General features: G+C 36.6%; 1 protein-coding gene across 1 annotated transcript in view; it reads left to right on the top strand.

Moving 5' to 3' along the window:
* The window catches only part of LOC130905189 (protein unc-13 homolog B-like), a 92,889-nt gene that overhangs the window by 3,679 nt on the left and 67,238 nt on the right, over positions 1–21,972 (top strand). Inside the window, exons 2-5 of the mRNA XM_057818332.1 lie at positions 11,435–11,464; positions 15,554–15,653; positions 17,521–17,638; positions 19,126–19,249. Coding sequence (XP_057674315.1) covers positions 11,435–11,464; positions 15,554–15,653; positions 17,521–17,638; positions 19,126–19,249 — 372 coding nt within the window. The remainder of the gene's footprint in view (positions 1–11,434; positions 11,465–15,553; positions 15,654–17,520; positions 17,639–19,125; positions 19,250–21,972) is intronic.

Consider the following 21,972-nt stretch of genomic DNA (forward strand, 5'->3'; position numbering starts at 1 on the left):
TGGTAAAATTGAATCCAGGTAATCAAGAACTATTTCTTAAATATGGAGTATTTTCAATATTTAATCACTACTTATTAATTGATTTATTGTTAAGAGCAAATTGAAGGCGGGAGGTATTATGTGGTCCAAATCAGATTAGAGGAAAGATGTTACTTGAGCCATGGCAGTGTGATTAGCTGATGTTATGACTCATCTCTTGATAACAAAAGCTGGACAAATTTATGTTGCTCATGATGTATTGATAGTCAAGATGCTCCATCTCCATGGCGATGTCTGAACACACAAGTGGATTACCACAAAAAGTGGACATGTAGGCGAGACTCCTACTGTCATTCAAGTACAGGACGGAATGGATGCACATTGTTATAGAATTTGAAAATGTCCAGATTCTGTCTCAGTAATGAGTCCTACGACCACTTCAAACTATAACAGCCATTGTGAAAGCCTCTGAGTTAGTCAGCAATGAATGTTGAGTTTTATTTATTAGGGCTGTTAACATGTTAAGTTGTTCTCGCCATTATGCCTGTAATTATGGGTCGTTGTTCGATGACCATAAAACACTCTCCATAAGTTAAAAGTAATTTTATGTTGTATTGCCACCCCAAAAAATTAGTTTTTTTTTCAAGCAGTTAAAGGCATATTTAACTGAAAAGAGTCAGTTGTTCTGTATCATAATAAAGTAAGTTTTCAAATAAAATAAACCATTTTAATGCTTTTATTCATGCCACAATGTGGGAATGTTCTATACATTATTAATTTCAATTTTGAAATAAAATATTAAATAAGTACAGAGATATCCACTGTTGTCATGAGTTGCTAAAAGACCTAGCACAGTGAGTGGACAAACATTTCCCGGTCCAGGTGTAGTTTGTGTGAACTAAAGCAATTAAATCAGTAGATAAACTCACATTCGGTTTCAGTGGGAATAGTTTTGTTGATCTGCCTTTTTTGGCAGTACATCAAAGTCTGATGTAAGTTAAGTTGTCATAACTCTCAGAATAGATACGAGGTACTTGTCAATTACTTTGGAATGGTGACAAACTATGTTGATGTTCATGATAGCTATGTCCCCGATCCGATAACGTCATTGTAAATCAATCCAACCATGACATTTTTCAGACTATTGGAACTGGTTGAAAGAGATTGTATTTTACAAATTTATTTTCTTTAATTTTTTAGGCACTACAAAACAACAAAATAATCCAGCTACGCTTGCCTGGGCCGTGACTGCCAGCCAGCCACCAGCTAACTTTTAGGTTGATAAAAATTAGTACATAATAAAAAGGCACGAAATGCATAAACCTACGCGTAAGTAATGTACAAGCTTTCAAATGCATGTCTTGACTATCTAGTGAACTGCTCATGTTTCACTTTCATCAACTACAAGGTTGTGTGATGTCATGTTAATACCAGTGATTGGAATGAAAAAGATGTGGTCACACTATTGATTACCACTATGTGACAGTGCTAAAGGAATGCTTTCCTCTTTCTTTTTAATGAATACCTAAGATCTTATTAATCATACTCTGCTCTCTTCAACCCGTCATTGTTAAAAAAATATATTGTCAATACCCCTACCTGGTTATATAAAGGATGAATTAAATTAAAAAGAATAAATAAACAATAAAAAATACAAGTTTGTTCGTTTATGCATAGTTTTTGGTTGCAATGTAATTTTACACCTAACATGTTAAGCCCAGAACATCACATTGAATTAATTTACATATATTAACATTTAAGAAATGCTGGTGCATGCTGCAAAGTTTTATCAAAAAAAAATAATAATAATAAATAAATAAACTAAAAAAAATTGAGTGGTTTACGTGAAGAGCAGCAGCGTAGTGGAATTGTGGGAGAACTAAACACTGAGACGGGGAGAGCGCTTAGAGATTGCGGATGTAATCCCCTGACCATCTGTTATGCTCTCTCTCGTCCATGCTCTCTGTCTCTCTCCACCTGATCAAAGCCACCAGCATCAGCGGAAGTGCGCTTCAGCACGCAAAATTAGAGAGTATAGTGTCACTTCCTGACTGCTTACTGGTATCCTGCAAACAAAGCACAATCCTGTTTTTTTTTTTTTTTTTTTTTTTTTTTTTTTTTTTAATTATTGAAAGGGCCAAAACGTTTTTTGCTTTCCGAGCTACATTTAAAAAGACCAACCCAAAATTATTATTATACCTGTATATACAGTTAAGGCCATAAAATTGGATACACTGTGCAAAATCATGCAATTTATTTTTTTCTCTCACTGTCTGAAGTTAAATCAGACCATACTTCTCCTGCTTTGGGTCAGTCAGGATTACTGAAATTATTCTAGCCATTATGCCTGTAATTATGGGTTTTTGTTCAATGACAATAAAACACTCGCCATATGTGTTATAAGTGTTTTTATGATGTATTGCCACATAAAAATTCTAGTTTCTGACTTTAATCAAAAAATGTTATCTTATTTTCTTTGAGATCAACCATTTACACATAAAGTCTCTTGCAAGATCACCCAAATAAGAAGGAGAATCCATAATTCTTAAACAAACAAAAAATACAGATTATGTTTGCAAAAAGTCATCAAGACAAAGATCTTAACTTCTGGAGACATATCTTGTGGTCTGATGAAACTAAGGTGGAGCTGTTTGGCCATTGAGACCAATGTTAAATGTAGAGGAAAAAGGGGGAAGCTTGTTAGACCTGAGAACCATACCAAGTAGGTATGTCCCCGATCCGATCACCTGATCAGAAATCGTGCTGATCGGGCAATTTTTCAGCGGGTTGGAATGGGGTGAAAAGGATTGTGTTTTTTAATTAAAAATAAATATATATATTTTAGGGCTGTCAAAATTATCACGTTAACGGGCGGTAATTAATTTTTTAAATGAATCACGTTAAAATATTTGACGCAATTAACGGACATGCCCCGCTCAAACAGATTAAAATGACAGCACAGTGCCATGCCAACTTGTTACTTGTGTTTTTTGGAGTTTTGTCACCCTCTGCTGGCGCTTGGGCGCAACAGATTTTATGGGCTTAAGCACCCATGGGCATTGTGTAATTATTGACATCAACAATGGCGGGCTACTAGTTTATTTTTTGATTGAAAATTTTACAAATTTTATTAAAACGAAAACATTACGAGGGGTTTTAATATAAAATTTCTATAACTTGTACTAACATTTATCTTTTAAGAACTACAGGTCTTTCTATCCATTGATCGCTTTAACAGAATGTTAATAATTTTAATGCCATCTTGTTGACTTATTGTTATAATAAAATACAGTACTTAGACATAGAGTACTTACAGTGCCCTCCATAATTATTGGCACTCCTGGTTAAGATGTGTTTTTTAGCTTCTAATATATATATATATTTTTTATTCAAATAATATGGGACCTTAATGGAAAAAAAGAGAAAAATCCAACCTTCAATTAAGCCTGTCGCTATATGCAATAATTCCATTTATCGCACCATAAATAAAAATGATGGCGGTAATTTTTCAGCTGCGATTTATCGCCTCACGTGCGTGCGCGTGTGCGGCAGACGTGCTGTTAAAAGTTCGGATTCCTTGTTACCAACTACTCAAAATGCATCTTCGTTCCAGGTCCGGCAAAAAATGGTGCCGGAGCCAATCCGTTCCCATTATATCCTATTGTTCCACCTATACCGGCCACGTCAGTGCTCTGGATTGACTGGGGACAATCTCTGGCTTGCCGGAGCCCGCCGAATGGTTTAGGCGATTTTCTATTTTTGCTGGGGACGCATCCGTCAAAATGGGCGGATCCAGGCCAGGAGTCAACAGCCCAGTGTCTTATTAACGGTTTAAACACCAGTGAACATGGACGAAGAACGTTTCATCATGGAGGTGGAAAGTCGTGCGTGCACTTCCGGATATTTACAATGAAGTCCGCCAAAAAATTGTTACCGACTTTGCTGCTACAAACAACCTCGCTTTGACAACGGACATGATCAACATTGAGTGGCAAATTAAGAGCGCTGTGCTTCAAACTCGTCCTGTTTATGAAAGTCGAATGTCATATGCTGGTGTTGTGCAGTAATGAGCAGACCTGACTTCTGTGGCGTTTGCTAACTTTTTTAATGCGTGCACACACTAGATATCATAAAATAGCAAACTAGATGTGCTGCGTCCCATGCCATTGGCTACGTGAGCCCAGAGTGATTATGGGACACGTGGTCCATATACTACATCGATGAATTATAAACCGCCATGACTGAATGGGCCAAATCAATCCATACCAGTGACCATACCATACCATAGATAATGCTGCAAATTTTGTTAATTCAGTACGGGACACAGATGGATTCGGACCACAAATAGGATGTTTTGCTCATGTAGTAAACCTAGCAGCTAAGAGAGCTGTAGCAATCAACAGTGTGCCCCGCCTCACTTTACAAAAAGTAAAGATTGTTCTCAGCACTTTTATACAAAATGTATACACAAAGTAAGCAGATAAATATTATGCACTAAAATGCATGTTTATATGATGGCAATTTAATTTTTGCTCGTTAGCAAAAAAAAAAAAAAAAAAAACGGAACAAAAAATACAATCGTTAATTTTTTTTTTCAGAGCATTAAATGTATTTAATCGAATCGAAAATTGTGTCCCCTGTATCGAAAATCGTACCGAACCGTGACTTAACTGTATCGTTGCATACTATGGAGCACTATGGAACACCATAGCAGAAGCTATGAGGGGGAAAGATTTCATTTGACTAAGTGCTGAAGTTATCAAGTGCAATTTTTTTTTTTTTTTCTTGAAAAACCTTTTATTTATTCTGTGTTTCTGTGCGGTATTAATATTGTTGTCTTTTAGTTAAGAGCCATGGTCTATTGTTTTTAGTTATGATTTCTTAAACAGTATTTTTTTAAATTTAAGAGTAAACGTTTATCGCGTTTAAATGGGTGTACTTGGTCTATAAATATATACCGTATTCTCACTGTGTCATTGTAAATTGGTTTAAAAAAAAAAAAAAATTGGTGGGGGCGCAATAATATCGCATATTGCAATAATTTATGAGATAAATTATCGCACTCTAAAATTTGTTATCGCGACAGGCCGACCTTCAATACAAGTGCATTTATTCAGTGGAGAAAAAATCGCACATAAAGAAATAATTATTTGACATCAAATAATGTGTGTCAAAATTATTAGCACCCCTGGTGTTAATACTTTGCACAACCCCCTTTTGCTAACAAAACAAGGTCTGGGGACTGAGATGGCCATGGGAGGAGCTTGATTTTGTGTCTGGTGAACCATTTCTGTGTAGATTCGGCCATATGTTTAGGGTCATTGTCTTGCTGAGTGACGACCCATGTTCAGCTTTCGGGCAGAGGGCAACAGATTTTGATTTAAAATGTCCTGGTATTTTAAAGCATTCATGATGCCATGCACCCTAACATGGTTCCCAGGGCCTTTGGAAGCGAAACAGCCCCATAGCATCACTGACCCACCCCCAGTAAAACTATAGCATCATAATGTGTTAATAATTTCACACATAAGTCGCTCCTGAGTATAAGTAGCACCCCCAGCCAAACTAGGAAAATAACTGCGACTTATAGTCTGAAAAATACAGCAAACATAAAGTAAACCGGGTATTTCAATAACACCATTCTGTTATATTGGCTACTGCAATGCATGAAATATAATTATGTTACAAAAGGAGGAAATCAAACTAAAAAGATAACAAATATTGTAATAGCACTGACTTAACCCAGATAAAAAGTGACCTCAGTAGATCCAGGGAGGCCCTGCACACACCATGATAACCATCAGTTTCCACCATTATTGCTCAGTGGTTTGTTGTCCTCAGGCCTCAATAAAATGACGTCATGCAAATAAGAGTAAATGGCCACAGCTCAGTTTGTGTAATGCCGTGACAGTAAAACTAAAAGTGTTTGTTGGGAAATTTGTCTCCATCATTCAACTTCTTCACTGTGGGGAATTAACTTGTCAGGAAATGGTTCAGAGATTTAAAAAGACCGAATACGCCTTTGCAGATTTTGTGCTGATTTTATGACATTGAAATATCATAGATTTTAGCTGACTGAGCAGGGATGTTACAATAGATTGAAATATGTACTGTATGTGCCGCCATCATCCAGTTTTAACCCATCTGCCAGCTCAGGCTCCAGAGGTTTAGTAGGTTATATGCCTGCACACTGCCACAGCAATCACTATTAATCCCCTCTAAAGCACTTCACAATCCCACAAACATTGTTCTATAGCTGCATCAAGGGAATCAAGATGGCCAGGCTAAAAATAAACATTGTTTTTTGTATTTTTGCTAATGCCGTTCCGATTCACGCCCTGTTGTTTTTTGTGCCTTTGTTAGTGTTCTGCTTGTTAACCAGCTGTCTTTTGTGTGACTCAGATGTTCAGGTTTTCTCCAAAAACAAGTTGGTGTTTTGGGTTATGTTTAGAGTATATTTTCATTGTAATCAAAAATAGTTATCAAAAATAATTATACATTTTGCTGTATTTTACAGTAATAAGGACCTGTTAAATTTATAACCCAGCTGTAATGAAATTTTACAGCAACATATACCGTATTGGCCCGACTATAAGACAGTGATTTTTGCATTGAAATAACACTGAAAAAGAGGGGATCGTCCTATAGACCCTACCCACGTGACGTCACAACTCCTTCCTCCTGACTGGTGCCGCCCAATTGTCCGTCAACACATCATGTTTCCCTGTTACGGCTACGTACATTCCTCCTATTTACGACGTGTTTTTCTGCTCGTTAACATTAATAATCAAAATGGTGAAGGCGTGTGTGGCGGTCGGTTGCAATAACAGAGAAGATAGACGGAGAAGACGGAGAGACTTGAAGTTCTACCGGATTCCGAGAGACCCGGAGAGAAGAGAGCGAGATGGGCTGCTGCAATTTGACGAGAAAACTGGGCTCCAAACGATTACCACAGATTATGTAGTAGTCATTTTATATCTGGTAAGATGCATTTAATATATATTTAGAGGGTTTTGGGCTGACAACCACAATTAAGATCATTGCTAGGCTAATCGCCGACAACATACACGTATGTATGTAGTGAGAGTGCTATCGCTAAACCATATAAACATTAAAAGCCCTAACTCCATTGACAAACGACATGAAATACGTTAGACTTGACAGTGGATGTTAGCAATAACAAAATATTTTGAATTGAAAATTTCGTAACTCACCTTTCCAAGCACAAGATAGATTCCTGCCGAATTTTCGTGGACGAGGACCTGTTTCACCCAACCAGCAACGAAGTATTTATAAGCCTCCAAGCTCTGAAAGTTTTTCAAACTTTTGTGAGAATAGGATGATTTTGTGTGGACAAGATAGTTGTACAGTTCAGGGTAGCTAGCAGATGTCAGGCAAATACGGCGGAGACAGCGGGTCGAAAAACATCGATTTAGGCATCAAATATGGATCTGGCGAATGGATAAACTGAAGCTTTTCCACATAACGCCTTTTATGCAACGCATCAAGTGAGTTTACGGCATCCGAAAGCACCGGGTCTTCCATGAAATGCATTATAAATTGCTCGATCAATTGAGACCATTGATAATACAGACACAAAATGACGGACAAGTGGGCGGAACCATACAGCGAGCACGTGATTTTGTGACATCGGTGGGTAGGGTCTATATTCACGGTCTAGAAAGTATACCCATTCACGACGCTAGATGGCGCCAGATATCATTGAAGCAATGTTCTGTCATGACAAAGCGCAGCTACTCCTTTTAGTTTACCAGTTTGCATTATTTTATTCCAATGTTTTTCCTTAATCAGATTTGTTTCAAGACTACCGTTAGAGTTAGACTTCACTTTAATGGTTAATGCGGTTATTGCAATTTTGTTGTTTTATCACAATAGACTGTTTTATTTACATTTCAAAAACCAGAAGCCATTAATTTTCGAATGTGATTGCACTTTAGTTTACATATTTAAATATTCAGATATTAAGATTTGAATGAGGCAAAATAACATGCTTTTTCTCTCAAATATATTGTTATAATCATTTGTTTCGGATATACTGTAATTATTTTCTGTATAAAAATTAATTTGTTGTTCAAAAAGTCTTTTTTCAAACTTGAGTCTTGAAAAAGAGGGGGTCATCTTATAATCAGGGCTGTCTTATATTCGGGCCAATACGGTAAGTGCTTCTTTTTTGATTAGGCCACAACAGAAATGTCTGTTGTTTACTAGTTTTGTAAGTAATTTTCATTCCATAATCTTCCCCAAAAATATTGACAACAGCTCTCTGAAGGTAAATCAACTAATTTTTGTTTGGTGTCCATTCTGTCCACTCATCTAGGGTTATACTGGGTTCCCCACCACACTTTACTAACATTGTTTGCACTCTCGGCCATTCATCTTCCCCCTTCAGACTATTATCTGATCGATCTTCCCTTTCCTTATCCTTTGTTTACTAGGTATCGCCTCGGTAAGAGTAGTCAAATCGAGACAACAACACTAATTACATTAGGTAGCACTTATAGTATACAGAATTTAACTTTTAACTAAGTTTTAGTTGTACTATTCCCTCTAATTTGTTCTTTCTCATTTCCCCTGCATAAACCGTTTTCCGTCTAGCTACATTCTCAGAATAAACAACACAAACCAGCACAATGGGAGTACATCCATGTGCCACATAAAACTATTTCAGCCTCATATTTATCATTCTACGTGTCTAAGCAGCTGAACAGGAAAGGTTAAAGAGAAACAAAAAACAAAAGCTTTTGTAACATACTGTACCTGTGCCTTAGGTTAAAAATTGGTTAAAAATATTACGGCATTCAGGAAAACAATGAGTTTGTGATGTCACCACAGACAACATCTTAATTACATTATGAGCTGCGGTTGTTATTTGATGTTTGTGTTCTTTTACTTAACCCACTCTGTAAATCACCAGGATATGTACTTTTATTGATTTACATGTTTGATCAAGCTCCTCACCAATCAAACAGCTTAGCTTTATAAAGCTGCATATTGAGTGGCAATGCTCTTGGCTATGATGTCATGAGCCTGGTCTTTTTTTCTGTTTGCCTACTTTATGTGTAATCATGTGTCACGAGGCACGGCTCCTTTGTTTGAATATTGATGACAATGTCAGGCTTCGATAACAATTGCTTCTGACGTTATTCGTGCTGAAAAACTATCCTGTTAAAGGTTGCATGGTGCCTTAGCGAATCAACTTATTGGATTTAGGGAGAATGGTGAATCACTCTGAAGCAGGTCGCCAGTCTGTCGAAGGGTACATAAAGATAGACAACAGTATACACCTACATTCACATCTACATACCAGTGGCACTGAGAAATTTTTGAGGTTTTTTTTTTTATGTTTGAAAATCCAATTTTAGTGTGTTTATTGGTCTTTGATGAACACATGGATAGTGTGTTTTTTTTTTTTTTATACTTTGCTGCAGAGTCCCGTAACAGTTCTGAAATTTTTTAAAGTGCGGATTACAACTTTCTCTTCACTCCTCGTTAAGGTTAGTTTTTTGACTGGGAGTCCAGCAGAAATGAAAAAAAAAATCAAAACACTAACGTAAAATCAAATGTCATATTAAAGCAGTCATACAGTCACGTGAAAAAATTAGGACACCCTATGGAAGTCTGTGTGTTTTCTAACATATTTGGCCATATGGATATTTAATATCAATTTTAACAATCTTGAGAGATTCAAGTAATAGAACTTAACTGAAAAAAGGTTTTTTGTTTTATAACTTTCTGTGAAATTTAATTTTTAATAAATGCAATTCTTGTTGAGGAAAAATTAGGACACCCCCACATTCAATCCCACTTAAAATGGCTAAAGTCACACACAGGTGTATCACATCAGGTGCACATGATTAGAACATCATTACCCAGTGTTTTGAAGGAGGCTTGCCTTATTTAAACCTCACATTTAGTTTGGTGTGCCCCTGACTGTTGAAGTGAGAGAAAACACTATGGTGAGATCAAAGGAGCTGTCTGAGGCCTTCAGAAAGAATATTGTAGACGCTTATGAGTCTGGTAAGGGATTTCAAAAGATTCAAAAGAAGATCTGAAAATAAAATAAAATAAAATGAGCCATTCCACTGTCCGGAAAATAGTCTACAAGTCGAGGACATTCAAATCAACTGCCAACATGCCCAGGTCTGGCCGTCCAACCAGGTTCACCCTGAAAGCAGACCGCAAGATGCTATGAGAAGTCTCCAAAAACCCTAAAATGTGATCACGGTACTACAGCAGGCTTTTGCTACTGTTGATGTGAAAGTGCATGCCTCTACAATCAGAAATACTTCACAAGTTTAACTTTCATGGGAAGTGTGCAAAAAGGGAAAACTTTGCTCTCCAAGAAGAACGTGAAGGCCAGACTGAAGTTTGCCGGAGTGAATGTAGACAAAGACCAGGACTTCTGGAATAATGTTCTTCGGACAGATTAATCTAAAATTGAATTATGTGGACATCAGATCAGAGGACCTGTTTGGCATAAACCCATTACAGAATTCCAGGAAAAGAACCTCGTACCAACTGTGAAGCATAGAGGTGGAAGTGTCATGGTTTGGGGATGCTTGGCTGCAGCAGGACCTTGCCAGCTCACCATCATAGAATCCAACATGAATCCTATCGTGTATCAGAGGGTCCTCGAGGAACATATGAGATAATCTGTGAAAAAAATTAAAGCTGAAGCGAAACTGGACCTTGCAACTAGGCCAGTCGCGATAACAAATTTTAGTATGCGTGCATCTCACTGAAGTTATTTTAGCTAAAGGGGGTAACACTAGCTATTAGGTGGTAGGGTGTCCTAACTTCTTCCTCAGTTAGAATATGCCTTTTTTTTGTTGATATATTTGGTTTAATGAGTAAAACAATATTATTTTTTGTTGTTTACCTGGAATTGAATCACTTTCTTTTCCAAGAGATAAAGAAAAACAAGATCACACATTAATAAGTGAACATTTCTTAATAAAGAACTGAATATTTCATGGTGTTTCCTAATTTTTTCACATCACTGTAAATAAATGAACAAAAGTAGACTAATGTAACGGCTGAAATATACAGTAATTTAAGAAGTCATCAATGGTCATCCAAGTAGAATTTTATTTAATGATGCAGACTCCACAGTCCACACATTTGTGACATACAGTATCTTGGATGTGGTGACCTGGCAAGGTGTCCGTTTGTCCCAAAAACATTTTGTAACTTTGCTTACTGATGGTACTCTGTTGTGTTAAGATGTTAAGTCCCTGCAAAAAAATATCAGCAGTATTCCTTGGGTAAAGTTCCTACAGTGTAAATGCCTTTTGTTTCTGACTTTTGAAGTCCTTATCTGTCCGTGGTTGACTATACCTAGAATTTTGAACTTGATAAAGAGGCATAAACAAAATACTTTCCAACATATTATCTGGGTCCTTAACTAAATCTATTTTGCATTTTTTATTTGCAGTGAAAAAAGCCAAGCTCCAAGGACCTTCAGGTGAGTGCTCTCACAAACGTTCCTTTTCTGCATGATCACACATTTTCGGTGTTTGTATTAGGTTGAAAGTTCTGTTTACAGGCGGGTTTTGGATGAAATGTGACCCAGGTAGTATAAAGTCATCCTAGCTGGGATTAACGTTTGCTGAGGAAGTTGTTTTAGACTAACTGTAAAAGAGACCTGTAATAATGTTGGTAATTTTTATGTATGTGCCTCTTTTGGTTGGTTTGTGCAGGTAGCTCTATTAGCAGACTACTGTTATAGATTTTTTTTTTTTTTTTTGTATAAGAAATATGCAAAGTATATTAACATTTTAAGGCAAATGTTGCCCCTCTCTAATTCAAATACCCTACATTGTTTAGTACATATTTAGATTCTATATTTCTGTTAAGTATTACAGTTTACTTGAGAAACTTAAAATGCCATTTTGATGGAGCTTTGTTAGCAGTCAGACTTGTTTTGCGCAATGCAACTTGAGGCCCTTCCATGCCAGCATGTGCAGCTGACTTAAGATCGTTGACTGATCAGTACAAATCCATGTCCTCTCCTTTATGTCAATCCCTTGTTTAACCTCACACCTATCTTTTAAGCCTTTAGCGTGTCCTACCAGAGCAGCCAAAAGAGTCACAGTAACTTCAGATGTGATGTTCACATTTTCATTTTCACTTTCGATCACAAACTGACCTCTGTAAATTGTCTCTTTTTCTGTTGGGCATTTAGTTTTAATAATTACCCTGTGTAAGTCAAAGACTGGTGTGTACTCAAACTAAATGATGATTGACACATTTGTGCCTTTGATCGTAGATCGTAAACGCCAGCTGGTGACCAGGGGGAAAAAAACAACTATGGTCGCACTGCTTAGCTTGCAGGAGGGAGGGTGAGAGGCTGTATGAGCATGAAGCCGAAAAACAACTATATTTTTAAAATTTAAAACCCAATCCTTTTCACCCGAGTCCGATCGTCTGAAAAATGGCGTGATTGGGACATCCCTAGTAAGCGCGGAACATTTCTTTTGCCGCCTTTGTGTACACAGAGCACCTTCAGCTACACCTTAATTTGGAACAATAGTTTTTTGGGGGAATGACTCTCAGTCAAACTGACCTTTGATATCCTACCGTCAGATTTTCCACTCACTACCTCAGGAAACTGGAACTTGATGAGAGATTTGTGTTGCGGTTTGTGAATGTTTTTAACTCAGAACCAGACTGGAGAATGATGAATTCATCAGGAAAGGTTGAAATACTGTCAATAAGAGGTCAGACTTCAAAATGTCACTCTTCCGACTGTCTGAGTTTTCATGACTAATTTATAAAGAAGAGCATCACTCAATAATGGATGAAGATGCTTGATTTAAATTAGACCAACATCATGCTTCCTTACATTTTCACATCAGCATACAGTTCTCCATGTATACGGTATTTCAGACATTCTAAGTGTTAATAGCTGACATCAGCTATTAAAAGCTATTATACAGAAATTTTATGGCGACTGACTCAACAGTGACACTTTTCTAACCTTTCCAATCACTAGTTTCTATCTCATTTACTTCAAGATGTAATTAATCAACAATAAATCCAACCAAGATCAGCACTCAACCTGTAACCAAGTGACTCTATTTGCAACTGTAACATGCCATTGTTATAGATGATTTGGGTTAGTTTAGTTTTTCAGCTCATGAACATTGAGCACTCTGTTTGAGAATTGTCGTGTCTGGAAACCAAGAAAACTTCGCCTGCCAAACGTGATAATGATCAATGACTCTGTATGCTTTAGTTTACTCCTTGACAGTCTCTGGTTATTCTCCATTTTGGTGGGTCAGGGCTGTATCTAATTGTGACTGCCAGCCTATAGTTGACAGGACCTGTCGTAAAGCCCTACAGCTACTAAGTAGTGCTTATCTATTCCATACATCAAATTTCTTTATCTCATCTCTTCTATTCATGATAGCCACCCCAAGTGTGGCACAAATACAAGGCTAATGATTTAAATCTAATTAGAGATTGGTTTAAGGATCCCCCTGGCTCCTTTTAATCATGTATTTCATTTGGTTTATGTCCCCCTTTAGCCACTGATTAGGTCTGGGCTGTGTCACTTCTGTATTGTAGACAGTACAGCACTTTTAGACTCAAGGTGTTCTCAGTGCAGTTTAGTTTGTTCTCGGGTAGACGAAATATGATGCACACTATGTAATACGATGTATGATACTATGAAAACAGGAGGACCGTGATTACAACTGTAGGCTTTATTTTTGATGATCCCAAGACACACAACTCACTGTCACATATGCAATGGTGTGCAGTCCTCTCCTGGATTTCCCTCTCTAGGGCTGCAGTGGCTGTGGTCATCCAACATATGTTGGTTCCAGTACCAGCAAAACCAGTTTGTTGTGTTTAGATTCTGGTCTTGAAGCAGAACCTTGTTGTGTTTGTTGTGTTTTGGTACTGGTCTTGCTGGTAAAAAAGATTTCTTAGCAGTTTTGGCAAGTGCTGCCTCTGTTGGATGTATGGCGCCGCAAGTGTCTTTCCCAGCATCTTCAAGAAAGATGCACTTCTTGAACAGCGCACATTCCAGCCAGGATAGATATCAGTCCAGATGATCAATTAAATGAATCTGATCTTGGTCAAAATCACACAGATGAAAATACTGTGTCTGCTTTAACTAAAACCACCCAAAAACAAATATCCGGTCACATTTGATGGTGATTTTATGCAGAAATGTGAGAAATTCCAAAAGGTTCAAATACAGTACTTTTTCATACCACTTGATTGACAGCAAACGCTTCACCGTGCTGGAAAATGATATTATTAAATAAAAAGGCCACTGTGGAAAAAGCCATTATCAAATAAAAGAATACTTTGTGAAAAACACTTTTTATCTCGTAAAATCATAATAATATTACCTTATTTTACAATTTAAGGGCCATATTACACAATTTGTCTAGTATTTATCAAAATGGTATTTATTTCAAAATGTTATTTTTATTTATTTAGTTTTGACCCTTTCGGGGTTCCATACATTGAAGCCATTTGTCTAATAATTAAAACAATACGAATGGGAATGCTTTGCGAACAACACATTATGGATAGTTATGGTAGCCTACTGTACCTGACAGGTGTGAACACACCTTTAATCTATCACCACCGCCCATTGTTGACAGTTTGTGCAGACATGTATTGCTGTTTGGGAATACTACCTGAGTGAATGCAGTCACTGAGCATGAAAGTTGTTGCACTTTATTTTATCCAGTCTCAAAGGCCTAAAGAGTCACAGCTTTTCTACTGGGGAAAGGCCAACTGTCACAATGAATTGATGCTTTTGTCTTAAGTTAAAGGCATGACCAAACAGTACAGCATATATAAAATTCACATCACACCTTCACCTCTGATCCTACCACATTTTGTTTTTATTCTTGAATATATGGTAGTTGACAGGGACCTTTCAGGGAGAGGTAGCAAGTCAGGAGTGCAAGCACATCGGTTAAAATCAATATCATTCATTCATTCATTCATCTTCCGTTCTGCATATTCCCATAAGGGTTTGGAGGTGACGTCGCCTACATTTTAAAGTGCCTAGTGTATCCTCGAGAGACCACCCGCATAGCCTTTAAAAATTGTAAATCTGTTCATTCATTCATCTTTAGTGCCGCTAAGCAGAGGTGCGTAGCCTATCGCAGCAACTATGGGTAGTAGGCAGTGTACACGCTGAATTGGTTGCCAGCCAATCAAAGGTCACAAAGAGACAAACACCAGTCATACACACACTCCTACCGGTGCATGTTTTTGGGATGTGCGAGGGAACCGGAGTACCCGGAGAAAACCCACGTGGGAAAAGTGAGAGCATGCAGACTTCAAAAACTAAAATGAAATTATGATTAGTGGTAGGGCTAAGCTGTACAGAAGGTGAAGGAGTGAATGAATGTTTATTTTTTAATTATTATTATTATTTTTTTTAAACACTAGACGATTTTTTTTTTTTAATGAAAACTTAGTTTTAACATTAAAATGGATCATTGAGTCATCAAATTTTATTTTTTTGTGGCCTTTAAGAGCTGTAAACGACTAATCAGTCCCCAATTCATTCTTATTTCAGACAAATTTAACACTTACGTGACTCTGAAGGTGCAGAATGTCAAAAGCACAACTATCACCGTGCGTGGAAATCAGCCTTCCTGGGAACAAGATTTCATGTTGTAAGTACACTTATAAGTGAGGTTCGAAGATATTGAACTCAATATAGTCAATAGCAATTATGTTAGCTGGCATGAGGTTACAAGATGGCCTTTTGTGAACACGATCATTATACCATTGTTTGTTTTTCCAGAATCCAAACCTGCATCTCTCAACTGTCCATTAAAGATATTTAAGCTTAGCTTGGGTCAACTGATTTTTTTTTCTTTTCTGGGAAAATTCTCCCATTAGAGTTAAAAGAGTATATTTTCGTTGAAAGCAACACAAGATAACCTCATTGTATAACATCAAATATGATTATGTAACTGGATGCTACATACTGTGTTACTTGTGCTGCAACCATAAATCGATAAACTCGAGTAATCCGGTTAGAAAAAAATATTAAAAATAACATTTTGCTGCTTGGAGTACTCGTTTAATTAAAGTGGCGTTGTAATGGTTTGTTTTGAAAGTGTTTGCATTTAGTTTTATTGATTTGGGTGGATACACTGCACTATAGTGGCAACAGTGAATAGGACACAATTCATTTCACATAGCTGAATCCAGATGCTCCCTGTTAAGACCAACATAATTTATTTATTTCATTTATTTATTATTCTTTTTAATGCATTCTTAATTTAGTTTAGAGGTTTATTTAGGCCTTTTTTGTGCAAATATGCGCTTGGTCCATTTGTTAAGAGCATTGTAAAAAAGAAAAAGTTTGTGTTTTATTGCATTTAATCTAGCGGATTTTTGCTATGCAAATTAGCCAATTGTTCTACTGTTGTACTTAGATCCTCATTTATTTGTTTTTTATGCTGTTTGAGGCTAAGCTCAGGTATTTTAATTTTTTATGTTCCTTATCCGATTACTCGATGATTCTAACTCACTAGTTCATCGTTTAATCAACTACTAAAATAATTGATACGTATTACACACTCCACAATCATACGGACACTTCTCATATTATATGACCCAGATAAAAATTCATATTTAGCTCAGTGTGCCATACTCCATTTACCGATATGTGAGTTATGCCAACATTGTTCAACTATCATGTTGAGCGTCACCAAATCATACTATGACTTTTTTTGTATTTTTTAAATTTTAGTACTGTTATGTTAAAGTAAGACGTTTAGAAATTGTTAGTTTAAATTTATGTCCAATGTCAAACAGTCTTGTGTAATATAAAAATGTAAATGTGTAAAATTATTATATTTTTTACTGTTGATAAAGCCTTGTTTGATTGGCAATTTCTGTCAATCTACCTTCACTGTACCTTAACACTAGGCTCTTTTGAATAATTATGATTGAGGAAATGTAATATACAAAGAAATATTGGTGATCTTATTGACCATCGGATACCGATTGTTGAAAATGATTTCTTTCTGCAGTCTAAATAATACCCTAAAAGGCCCAAATCTGCCAGTTGAAATTAGTCTCATTGCATGACTGATTTATTCTGCTATCTTGTTTGACCATATTATACAAAAAGCCTTTATCTCTGCACCTGGACACCATGGATACTCTGCCCATCTAACCCCCCTTTTCTTTTTGTGAATGACCTGTTCACTTTGATTATCCTATCTCTCATCTCCTTTTTGATTGGCCCAGATATAGCTGCAAACTACCCCAGATGAGAGTATGCTAATGTTCTTTTCATGTGGCTCCCTTTCAAAAATTAATGTCCAATTTCATTGTATTGCCAACTGTATTTCAGGCCTTTGAATAGTAGGTAAATAAAACAAGGCAGGAATAGATTAGCCAAAAACATCTTTTGTCAGTAGAGAGTGGTTCCGTCATAGAAGGGATTGTTTTATCAAACTTAAAAAGTATTTTCTTATGAAAATATTACACTGCCTAGGAATAAAATATTATTTTCTCCCACAGTGAGATTAATCGTTTGGATCTTGGGCTCATTGTTGAGGTATGGAACAAAGGCCTTATCTGGGACACTATGGTGGGGACATCCTGGATCCCTTTGAAGCATATTCAACAATCAGAAGAGGTTAGAATGTGAATACTTACTGTATATTGGTAAAACATTCTTTATTTTCATGGATATTTACATTTTGAATTCTCACTGAAGGTATCAAAACTATGAAGGAACACATGTGACATTATGTACTTAGCAAAAACATAGTTTCCTAGTTTCTTCAAAGTAGCCACCCTTTGCTCTGATTAGTACTTTTTGCACACAGCTTCAAGAGGTAGTCACCTGAAATGGTTTTCACTTCATGGGTATGCTTTATCAGGGTTAATTCAGAGGTGGAGTTTGACTTTTGTGGCGGGGGGTCAAAACATGTTGATGACCCCGAAACGCAGTGCTGGCAATAAAATTAACTTGCAAAATATATGCTCGGATAGTAGCTTAGCCCATGCTCATACATACTGGCATCCCAGCTGTGTGAGCGTTTTTCCATCTTACCTAGTGGAGAAGTAGACGCCGCATCCTTTTTGACGGACTATTCCAGCCAGAATCTGTCCTGAGATGGTTTTGGCTAAGGAAAGCAAATGGACGTCTCTAAGGTGCTAGTCACATGATGTGTTCGAAAAATAATTTTGACCCATTATAAAAATATTTTTTTATGTTCATTTAATTCTTTTTTGTTGTTTGGTTTATTTGTTTACAACTTTCATAGACAACATTTTACCGGCAAAGTCTTAATTTTAAATTCTTATACAGGAAATTCAATTACATGCAACATTTTCGGCCACCATGAGGGGCTATGCCCTCTGGCCCTCCCTTAATCCCAGCGTATGGGTTAATTAGTGGAATTTTGCTTTATCAATGGGGTTGGGACCACTACTTGTGTTGCAATGAATGAGGTACGTCCAAAGTTTTGGCCTGTACTGTATATCGCAAAGATGATAGAAAAACAAATACTGTGACACTTTGTAATTTTTTTTATTACTGTTTCATCATTATAAAGATAAGAGTTCGTACTTTTGGTAGCAGGAACATATAATGTTCATTGTATGTGACGTAAGAAACACACTAGGGATTTCATAAATCACCACACAACACAAACTGACGGCATAAATAAAACGCTTAATGAAAATGAATACATTCTGGGATTGGTGAACACACAGACAACTACTACATAGGAAAAAATATCATCTAACAATAAACATGCTATAAATACTATTAAAAATATCCTATTAAAATATCAGCTACAAAAAGATTCTTTTTTTACCTCTTGTAGTAGGGCTGTGAATCGTTAGCCATTTTATAGTTTGAATGATAAATCGCTATAGTAAATATGATAATATCGTGACCTCGCCAGCAGGACAATGTGAGAATTGTGCGAGAGATTTTCAGTTTTTGCGATTTTAGTAACGTGACCAAAAAGCACGAGGTATTCCGTGGGACTTAGTAGATAACATAAAAATCCACTAAAACAGGTGTCAGTATGGTGAACACGGCTGGCAGTGAATGAGTTTGGCAGAATCTCTGAATAATGTTTAATAAATGTTCTCTATCACAAATTGCAGGAGGGCCAAGGTGAATGGCTTCTACTGGATGCAGAGGTCCTGATGAAAGCAGATGAGATATACGGCACCAAAAACCCGACCCCTCATCGACTCTTATTGGATACTCGCTTTGAGCTGCCTTTTGGTGAGAATAAAATTTGGATGTCATGTTTTTGTCGAGTTTGGTCTTCATACATGTCTTTAGTCATAAAGGGACCCTCCAGCTATAAAGGTAAATCTTTCACAAAAAAAAATTACCTTGTGTATTTTTTCTCAGGAAAATAAAATGGCTATTCATTTTCAATAACATCAATCCATTTTTGAGCAATCTCTAAATAATGAAAAATCCCCCAAATACTTACTTTTCATTAGCAAAAACAGCATTCCCCCATTGGTCATGTGGTCCAGTTTTGTGACCTAAGAATTAACTAGAGAAACATTTTTTCATTAGGCCTAACTTTTATTTATTAGAATGTCTAAAAACTGCTATCGATTGTCAACTAAATGTAGACATTAGGGCTGTGAAATTTATCGCGTTAACGGGTGGTAATTAATTTTTTAAATTAATCATGTTAATAAATTTAACGCATTTAAGGCATGCGCGGGACGACCTACTCATGCATTGCCGCAAACAGACTACAGTGGTGCCGTTTTATGTATATTGAGAGCTAAGAGGCAGAGACAAGCGAGAGGAGTAGACTCAGGCATTCATTGGGGCCGCGCTATTTATTGGCATAAGCTTTGCCATCTCTTCCACAACAATTATAATTATTGAGGTGAGCGACATGGGGTACAATGACAGGAGATAATCTATTTCTTAACACCCTGTATTGAACACAACGCAGAGAAGATATACCATTTGCAGCCACCACTGATAGTCATGGTTGCCCAACTTCCCATCATGCATTTGGGCGGAACAGTTAAGTCGCTACAGTATCATTTACTGAAAGCACAACAAAAATAATATTCCTATCACTCAAAAAAAAAAAAAGTTCACAAAAAGAAAAGCGCTCAATGCAGAGAGAACTGGCATTCCCAATCAAAATAGCTATGCAAAATAATACTCGGACTTTGGTCAAACTCTATTCAAACATTTCGTTTAGCTCAACAAATACACTAGATGGCAATATACAAACTATCAGAGGTCTCGTACGTTGTGAAGTCAACACTCAAATGAAAGTAAGGTACAATGAACCCGGAAACACCGGCGTCAGTCGAAGGGCAAAACGCAGTAGAAAAACTTGGCTAAATCTCCAATTAATTCAAAACTCGCCCTTGACACCTTGTGGTGTATTTCAATCACTAACTTCCACAATGGCGAGCTATTAGTTTATTTTTTTATTAAAAATTTTACAAATTTTATTAAACGAAAACATACAGAGGGGTTTTAATATAAAATTACTATAACTTATACTCACATTTATCTTTTAAGAATTACAAGTCTTTCTATCCGTGGATCCCTTTCACAGAAAGAATGTTAATAATGTTAATGCCATCTTGTGGATCTATTGTTATAATAAATACAGTACTTATGTACAGTATGTTGAATGTATATATCCGTCTTGTCTTATCTTTCCATTTCAACAATAATTTACAGAAAAATATGGCATATTTTAGAGATGGTTTGAATTGCGATTAATTATGATTAATTCATTTTTAAGCTGTGATTAACTCGATTAAAAATTTGAATCGTTTGACAGCCCTAGTATTCTAAATCTCTGATTAAACCCACTTCAATGTCTATCGCATCGATAATCCTCTCCATGCTTTAAAAAAAAATATTCATTTAATGAGGACATATTGTTAGCCGTTGCAAATCGCATATCTAACCATAATTTTTGGACTATAGGCCGCTACTTTCCCCCCTGTTTTGAACCCTTATGCTCACAGTTCAGTGTTACTTATGCATCTCATTAGCCAGCAAAAATCCATATGTGTCTTTTGGTGTGTATATCACTGCAGTTCATAGTCCAGTATGCCTTCTATATTGACAAATATAATTTAGTTGTAAAATTTGGTGGGTGTGGCTTATAATAAGCATCTTATAGCACAGAAAAGCACAGAAATGCTCCAGGGGAGAATAACAAACACTCGCACACAGTTTCTTGGCTGTCATGGACATTAAGTAGCAGCCCGAATATTTTCAGAAATTAAAGTGAAACAAGTACAGATGTACACCTAAATTTCGGTGATGATTCTTCATGATTTTTGGACTCTGGGTTTTCTTTGTAAGACAAGAGCTCTATTTTTATTTATTTATTTTTTTTCAGCATAGTGCTACACAATGAAAGCCACAATGAATCTGGAAGACTTATTTGTTTGATTGTACTGAAATTGTCGGAAAAACTAAAATAAAATGAAAATATTATAATTATTTTTCATGCCGTGTGCTTTATTTAAAGTATGTAAGACATTTTAACTTGGATTTACGACACTAACACTACAGTCGAACTATTCGTGTTAACCTGGAGCAAATCACCCATGAACCACAGAATCTTAGTGGACTGAAATATCTGGCTACTTCTGAAACTGCTTGCGGCATGAATCACAAATTGAGGGCATCCTCATGCAGGCTGATGCCCTTTTGTGCATTGTAAGAGTAGCAGAAGTGACTTTTGGCTTTTCGAAATAGTGTTATATCCTCTTTTGTTTGCCTTGAAATGTAATCGAACCATTCACAGCATGGATGCCTAGACTTGCTCGTTGCTGTGCTAGTTGCATTTGTAGGTATAAGTGTGCTGTTGGATTCTGATCTACCACACAGTAAATACTGTTACTTTGCTATTGTCTACCTTCATCTTTGGTCTCCTAATCGCTTGGTATCACAAACTAGCACATTTTCATTTACTGACATTTAAGCCCCTCATG

Source organism: Corythoichthys intestinalis, chromosome 17, assembly GCF_030265065.1.
Source record: "Corythoichthys intestinalis isolate RoL2023-P3 chromosome 17, ASM3026506v1, whole genome shotgun sequence".
NCBI classification, from domain to species: Eukaryota; Metazoa; Chordata; class Actinopteri; order Syngnathiformes; family Syngnathidae; genus Corythoichthys; species Corythoichthys intestinalis.